General features: G+C 44.9%; 1 protein-coding gene across 1 annotated transcript; it reads left to right on the top strand.

The window, feature by feature from the left end:
- Positions 1 to 6,851: 6,851 nt before the first annotated feature.
- Positions 6,852 to 8,098, top strand: LOC119449093 (RNA-binding protein 25-like; the record flags this gene model as incomplete). Its single annotated transcript, XM_037712283.1, has 4 exons — positions 6,852 to 6,937; positions 7,117 to 7,151; positions 7,372 to 7,391; positions 7,943 to 8,098. Coding segments are annotated over 4 exons (297 nt in total), but the record flags the coding sequence as incomplete, so codon positions are not given.
- Positions 8,099 to 8,475: the final 377 nt, after the last annotated feature.

The raw sequence follows: 8,475 nt of genomic DNA, 5'->3' as shown, positions 1-8,475 counted from the left end.
TTTATTTATTTGGGCACCTGATTATTTTTACTCCGTAATACTTTATTCTTCCTCAGGAAAATAAACGAAACCAGTGGCATGCATAAGGCATGCTTTGACAAGTTATGAAACTATTGCGTTATGGAATCACATTATACTTATGCTAATAATTCGTCATAAGTTGTGTGCAGAAATTGTTAAATTTTTATATATGTCATGTCTTCGCAATAACTCACCTTTCACCAGGAAAAGATTTCTTGATTGTATGTTTTGTATTTAAACATTTACAAGGCCGTACATGACTTTTTTCATTAATGTGTATTTGTGCGACCTAATGCGCACAAAACAAATATAACTCCCTAACGTGTTTAACTGAATCCGCTTGTCGCATGGCTCATCCGAGAGATACCACTCTCTTGGTGGTAAGAGGGGACTCAGACTGTAGAACTGAATTGTCTCCTACTCTGAGGTCTTGCAAATGCTCATATAAGCTCGTCATTTCAGTGAACAATCTTCCGAGGTCAGTCGAAGGTTCCAGTGTACTTTTTATTAAAGGTTATATGTATGCATACATGGGTAGGGTTCGGAAATCTGGTTAGCCCGCCTCCCAGAAAAATGAGAACATTCCGCCTACGGTAGCCGGTAAGCTAATATCCACTTGGAACACATTGCGCCGTAAAACCTGCGGTAAGAATGCACTGTCGTTCCACTTACTTTTTTAACAAAACACATTTTCATGCATTGAACCACAAAAAAAAAAAAAAACGACTGGGACGCCAGTCGTATTTCATCGCACAATTTGACAATGATTTTATGAAACTGGTGTCATACTCAGAATTCGTTCTAAATGGATAGGCCTTGCGAACACATTGGCTAAAATTCGTAAACTGAAGTTTCGGCCGCAAGGAATTTCGTTATTAACTTAATTAGTGAATTTTTCTTCTTGGTCGTTTATGTATTTTGGTTTCTCATGCAAGTAACGTCAGCCTCTCAGAGCAATCCAGCTTAATTATAGATTACGTTCAGAATTAACGGTTACGTTCAGTGTTAAAGAAAGACCCTCGATAGATATATTACTCTGAACATTCGATCGCGAACTTAAAAACAATAACACACGAAACCCTCGAAAAGAAAAGTGGCCACTTGCGCGCGCGCACTTTTTTGCGCCTGTGCGCGAAATGTTCGGCCCCTAGCGACGACCAATAGCAGTCGCTTACAAAGCGCGGCAAATTCAAACAAGCTAAGCGTGCGCGTCGTGTTTATTTCGTGCCAATCTTTAAGTTTGCCAAACAAGATGTTCTATGGCAGAAGCGTTTAACGTCTCTACACCCTCCGATACCTGAGCGCTGGCTATAATCATCATTATCATCCTATTTGAATGTCCACTACAGGACGAAGGTCTCTCTCTCCCTGCGGTCCCCTGTCGTGGGCTAGCTGATTCCAACTTGCGCCTGCAAATTTCCCAATTTCATCACTCCACTAATTTCCTGCCGTCCTCGACAGCGCTTCCCTTCTCTTGGCGCCCATTCTGTAACTCTAATGGTCCACCGGTTATCTGCCCTACGCATTACATGGCCTGCTCAGCTCCATTTTCTTTCTCATAATGTCGACTATAGGCTATCCCCGTTTGCTCTCTGATCCACACCGCTCTCTTCCTGTCTCTTAACGTGAGGCCTAGTATTTTTCATTCCATCGTTCGTTGTACGGTCCTTAACTTGTTCTCGAGCTTCTTTGTTAACCTCCACGTTTCCGCCCCATGTGTGTTAGCACCGGTAGAATGGAATCATTGTACACTTTTCTTTTCAACGAAAGTGGTAAGCTCCCAGTCAGGATTTGGCGATGCCTGCCATATGCACTCCAACCCAATTTTATACTTCTGTAAATTTCCTTCTCATGATCAGAGTCCCCTGTGAGTAATTGACCTAGATAAGCGTACTCCTTTACAGATTCTAGAAGCTGACTGCATGGCGATCCTGAATTCTTGTTTTCTTGCCAGGTTATTGAACATTATGTTTGTCTTCTGCATATTAATCTTCAAACTCACTCTTACACTTTCTCGGTTAAGGTCCTCAATCATTTGTTGTAATTCGTCCGCATTGTTACTGAATAGGACAATGTCATCTGCAAACCGAAGGTTGCTGAGATATTCGCCGTTGATCCTCACTCATAAGCCTTTCCAGTCAAAGAGCTTGAATACTCCTTCTAAGCATGCAATGAATAGCATTGGAGAGATTGTGTCTGTCACAAAAGAGCGCATAATCTAAGCGCGCGCCGCGCATCACTCCAGCCAGCAAGGAAACAATTATATGCACTTGAGAAGAGGTTTATTGGCGCTGTCCTTTAAGGACGCTTCGAGTTCCAAGAACGGCGAGGCAGCGTAGCACCGTCTCCAAAAGACACCAGCGACCAACAGCGCGAGCAGAGCGGGCCGAGCGTTAGCGATGCCGCTGGATGGATGCGCGTCTTCTTCACAATCGCCCCCGCAGAAAAAGAGCCATCCTGGCGACCTAAGAGGGTGGAGGCAGAGGGTCATGGTAGGGCTTGAGACGCGCCACGTGGACGAGGTCACGTCCACGCCGGCGCATGTCGTCAGATGGAGAAAGTGGCCCGATGAGAAAATTCACCGGGGACGTTCGCTCCAAGACACAGTAAGGCCCTTCGTGTGTTGGAACGAGTTTTGAGGAAAGGCCTGGGGTTTGGCAAGGAACAGCCAGCCATACAAGTCTGGCACGGTAACAAAGAACGAAAAGTCAAGCTGTTCCACGCGGCCGAGACATTCGCCGACAAGCAACGTAACCGAGGCAGAAAGTGGATTGTACACAAAAATATTGCTGATGCCAGCGGCGATGTCAAGCATTGCAAAAGGCAGTGGAACGGCTTTGCGACTCATAAAGATGTCAGATGGTGTAAAGAAGACCGTAGCATCGGTGACGGCATCGCAGACGACTGGGACAAGGGCAAAAGAGCTCGGCGAAATGTCGGTGTCCTCACGCACGACCAGCTTAGGCGGCTGATCAAGAGCGTATACGTCGTGGGAAGGTGCGTCACACAGCGGCGAAAATTCAACTTCAGCTCGTGCGCAGTCGATGACGGCATTATGACGGGACAAGAAGTCCCACCCAAGGATGACGTCATGTGAGCAGGCAGGAAGAACAATAAACTCGACAACATACAAAACGCTTTGTAAAAGCACATGTGCACGGGCAGTACAGGCTGCGAGAAGTATCACGTGCTGCGCGCTTGCCGTGTGAAGCTACAGTCCAGACAGTGGCGTGGTCAACTTGCGCAGCGAACGGCAGAGTTTGGCGGCTATAACAGAAACGGCGGCACCGGTGTCCACAAGTGCAAAAGTAGAAATACCTCCGAGAGATATGGCGACCATGTTAGCAGGAGAAGAGCGAGGACTCGGGCAGTTCGCAGATGGCGCAGTTCTTGCCTCGCGAACTGCGGCGCTTAGTTTTCCTGGTCGGAGGGTGCGGGTCGGCGACGCATTGGGGAGAGCGATCGTCGACGAGGAGATGGGGAACGGCGCGACGGAAATTCATGGAGGTCAGAAGAAACGTACCGCTGGGAGGGACCCGGGGCTGATTGGCGCATGGGCTGACTGTCATACTGGAACGGCCGGGCAGCGTCGTCGGGAGCTGGAAGGCGACGGCGGCAATAGCGAGCGACGTGTCCTGGCGTGCAGCAGGCGTAACAGATGGGACGATTGTCAGGCGTCCGCCATGGATTGCTGACTCTCGGCCCGGCCCAAGAAGCAGTAGGGGCGGCGGGTGGTGCAGACTGTTGCAGGACCGAGAAAGGCGGCTGGGGAGGCCTACGCACTACCTGCGCATACGTAGGAGGCATGGCAACAGGCTGCGCTGCCTGCGCATACGTAAGAGGCGCGACGACAGGCTGCACTGGCTGCGTATAGGGAAGAGGCGTGGCCACAGGTGGCTGGTGGCGAGTGACGGGAACAGCTTGAGCGATCTCTTCGGCAATGACAGTGCGGAGCATTGAAGGCAGACGACAGGACGGCTCCTGAGTGAAGGGGACCAAGGAAAGTTGACAGGCAACCTCCTCGCGCACGAAGTTTTGAATCTGCTGAAGCAGTGGAGAGTGGTCGGAAACGGCAACCAGACTCGCTAGCGAGTCGGTGGTCGACAGAGGCTGCCGAGTCAGGGCGCGTTGCTTCTTCAACTCTTCGTAGCTCTGGCATAACGTGACTACTTCAGAAACGGTGCGCGGATTCCTGGTCCAAAGCATCTGGAATGCGCCGTCATCGATGCCTTTGAGGATGTGCTGAACTTTATCATCAGCTTCGGGCATGGCGGCGTTGACACGTTTACAAAGGTCGACGACGTCTTCAATGTAGCTAGTGAAATTTTCACCAGTCTGCTGTGCACAGGCTCGCAAGCGCTGTTCAGCGCGTAGTTTGCGGACAGCAGGTCGACCAAAGACTTGAGTGAAAGACGTCTTGAAAGTTGACCGTGTCGGGATGTCGACTTCGTGGTTATGGAACCCGAGTTGGGCAACGCCAGTAAGATAAAATATGACGTTGGTCAACTTCGCGACATCGTCCCATGGACTTGTGCACGCCCACCCGTTCATACGACGTAAACTAGTCCTCCACGACCGGCGGATAACTCGGCCTCAGGGGGAGGGTTACAACCCCCGAACCCCCTCCCCCCTCCCCTCCATCGGTGCTCCACTGCCCTGACGTATACGCATTTTTACATATATGCTATCGGAGACGCGGGTATGAATACAGCACCAGTAGCGCAATCTTATAACTTGGCGACGGACGCAATTTCAGACGCAAAAACACTTCGCCATCCGACTTTTCAACTTTTTGCCGTGACCGCAGGTCCGAAACGGAATTAATCGAAGTAGAGTGTACTAGATAGGGGGAGTGGGTCCAGCGCGGGCTCCCAGTTCAGGCTTCTTTTCTTTATAGCCTCACAAGTTTCGGCGGTCGTGGTGGTGGTGGCGGTGTCACGCTGAAAAGTGGGCCGATCCTGGCGATAGTGCAGAAAGGGTCCAAGCTCAATGGCACATACCAGGGACGAAAAAGAAAAAGAAAGACAGGAAGAGAGACAATCACGAAGGTCAGAGAAAGAGAGGAAGAGAGAAAGAAAGATAGAAAATCACCACGAAGGTCAGAGAAAGAAAGAGAGAGAGAAAGACAGAAATAGATAGATAGATAGATAGAGAGAGAGAAAGAAAGAAAATCACCACGAAGGTCAGAGAAAGAAAGAAAGAAATAAATAAAAAGAGGAAGGAAAAGAGAGAAAGAGGGAAATAGTAAAGAAAGAGAAGAAAGAAAGAGAAAGAAAATCACCACGAAGGTAAGAGAAACAAAGAAAGAGAGAAAGGAAGAAAGAGATTTCGAAAGAGAGAAAGAAATAGAGAGAGAGGAAGGAAAAGAGAGAAAGAGGGAAATAAGTAAAGAAAGAGAAGGAAGAGAGAGAGAGAAAATCACCACGAAGGTAAGAGAAACAAAGAAAGAGAGAAAGGAAGAAAGAGATTTCGAAAGAGAGAAAGAAATAAAGAGAGAGAGGAAGGAAAAGAGAGAAAGAGGGAAATAAGTAAAGAAAGAGAAGGAAGAGAGAGAGAGAAAATCACCACGAAGGTAAGAGAAACAAAGAAAGAGAGAAAGGAAGAAAGAGATTTCGAAAGAGAGAAAGAAATAGAGAGAGAGGAAGGAAAGAGAGAAAGAGGGAAATAAGTAAAGAAAGAGAAGGAAGAGAGAGAGAGAAAATCACCACGAAGGTAAGAGAAACAAAGAAAGAGAGAAAGGAAGAAAGAGATTTCGAAAGAGAGAAAGAAATAGAGAGAGAGGAAGGAAAAGAGAGAAAGAGGGAAATAAGTAAAGAAAGAGAAGGAAGAGAGAGAGAGAAAATCACCACGAAGGTAAGAGAAACAAAGAAAGAGAGAAAGGAAGAAAGAGATTTCGAAAGAGAGAAAGGGAAATAGAGAGAGAGGAAGGAAAGGAGAAAAGGGGGAAATAAGTAAGAAGAGAAGGAAGAGAGAGAGAGAAAAAATCACCACGAAGGTAAGAAAACAAAGAAAGAGAGAAAGGAAGAAGAGATTCGAAAGAGAAAGAAATAGAGAGAGAGGAAGGAAAAGAGAGAAAGAGGGAAATAAGTAAAGAAAGAGAAGAAGAGAGAGAGAGAGAAAATCACCACGAAGGTAAGAGAAACAAAGAAAGAGAGAAGGAAGAAAGAGATTTCGAAAGAGAAGAGAAAATAGAGAGAGAGGGAGGAAAGAGAGAAAGAGGAAAATAGTAAAGAAAGAGAGGAAGAGAGAGAGAGAAAATCACCACGAAGGTAAGAGAAACAAAGAAAGAGAGAAGGAAGAAAGAGATTTCGAAAGAGAGAAAGAAAAGAGAGAGAGGAAGGGAAAAGAGAGAAAGAGGGAAATAAGTAAAGAAAGAGAAGGAAGAGAGAGAGAGAAAATCACCACGAAGGTAAGAGAAACAAAGAAAGAGAGAAAGAAGAAGAGATTTCGAAAGAGAAAAAGAAATAGAGAGAGAGGAGGAAAGAGAGAAAGAGGGAAATAAGTAAAGAAAGAGAAGGAAGAGAGAGAGAGAAAATCACACGAAGGTAAGAGAAACAAAGAAAGAGAGAAGGAAGAAAGAGATTTCGAAGAAGAAAGAAAAGAGAGAGAGGAAGGAAAAGAGAGAAGAGGGAAATAAGTAAAGAAGAGAAGGACGAGAGAGAGAGAAAATCACCACGAAGGTAAGAGAAACAAAGAAAGAGAGAAAGGAAGAAAGAGATTTCGAAAGAGAGAAAGAAATAGAGAGAGAGGAAGGAAAAGAGAGAAAGAGGGAAATAAGTAAAGAAAGGAAGGAAGAGAGAGAGAGAAAATCACCACGAAGGTAAGAGAAACAAAGAAAGAGAGAAAGGAAGAAAGAGATTCGAAAGAGAAAAAGAGATAGAGAGAGAGGAAGGAAAAGAGAGAAAGAGGGAAATAAGTAAAGAAAGAGAAGAGAGATTTCGAGAGAGAGAAAGAAATCAGAGGACGAGAGGAAGGAAAAGAGAGGGAAAGAGGGAAAACGAAGTAAAGAAAGAGAAGGAAGACGAAGGAAAAATCACCACGAAGGTAAGAGAAACAAAGAAAGAGAGAAAGAGAAACGAGAAAGAGATTCGAAAGAGAGGAAAGAATAGAGAGAAGGAAGGAAGAAAAAGGTGTGAAAAGAGAGAAAGAAAGAGAGAAAGGAAAAAAGAGATTCACCACGAAGGTAAGAGAAAACAAAGAAAGAGAGAAGGAAGAAAAGAAGAGATTTCGAGAAAAGAGAGAAAGAAAATAAGAGAGAGAGAGGAAGGAAAGAGAGAAAAGGGAAAAAATAGAGAGAGAGGAAGGAAAATCACCACGAGGTAAGAGAGAAAGAGGGAAATACACGGAAAGAGATTTCGAAAGAGGAGGAAGTAAGAGAGAGAGAGGAAGGAAAAGAAGAAGAGAAACCAAAGGAAGAGAGAAGGAAGAAAGAGATTCGGAAAGAGAGAAGAAATAGAGAGAGAGGAAGGAAAGAGAGAAGAGGGAATAAGTAAAGAAAGAGAAGAAGAGAGAGAGAGAAACTCACACGAAGGTAAGAGAAACAAAGAAAGAGAGAAAGGAAGAAAGAGATTTCGAAAGAGAGAAAGAATAGAGAAGAGAGGAAGGAAAAGAGAGAAAGAGGGGAAATAAGTAAAGAAAGAGAAGGAAGAGAGAGAGAGAAATCACCACGAAGGTAAGAGAAACAAAGAAAGAGAGAAAGGAAGAAAGAGATTTCGAAAGAGAGAAAGAAATAGAGAGAGAGGAAGGAAAAGAGAGAAAGAGGGAATAAGTAAAGAAAGCGAAGGAAGAGAGAGAAGAAAATCACCACGAAGGTAAGAGAAACCAAAGAAAGAGAGAAAGGAAGAAAGAGATTTCGAAGAGAGAAAGAACTCGAGAGAGAGAGGAAGGAAAGAGGGAAAAGAGGGAAATAAGTAAAGAAAGAGAAAGGAAGAGAAAGAGAGAGAAAATCACCACGAGTAAGAGAAACAAAGAAGAGGGAGAAAGGGAAAGGGAAAGAGAAGAGAGTTCGAAAGAGAGACAGAATCATAGAGAGGGAGAGGAGAAAGGAAGGAAGAGAGAGAGAAGAGGGGGAAAATAAGGTAGGAAGAAGGAGAAAGGAAGAGAAGAAGAGAGAGAGAAAATCACCACGAAGGTAAGAGAAACAAAGAGAGAGAAAGAAGAAATAGATTTCGAAAGAGAGAAAGAACTAGAGAGAGAGAGAAAAAAGAGAGAAAGAGAGGAAATAAGTAAAGAAAGAGAAGGAAGAGAGAGAGAGAAAATCACCACGAAGGTAAGAGAAACAAAGAAGAGAGAAAGGAAGAAAAGAGATTTCGAAAGAGAGAAAGAAATAGAGAGAGAGGAAGGAAAAGAGAGAAAAGAGGGAAATAAGTAAAGAAAGAGAAGGAAGAGAGAGAGAGAAAATCACCACGAAGGTAAGAGAAACAAAGAAAGAGAGAAAGGAAGAAAGAGATTTCG

This window comes from Dermacentor silvarum, chromosome 4, assembly GCF_013339745.2.
Source record: "Dermacentor silvarum isolate Dsil-2018 chromosome 4, BIME_Dsil_1.4, whole genome shotgun sequence".
Classification (NCBI taxonomy): Eukaryota; Metazoa; Arthropoda; class Arachnida; order Ixodida; family Ixodidae; genus Dermacentor; species Dermacentor silvarum.
This window is presented reverse-complemented; position numbering and strand designations above follow the sequence as displayed.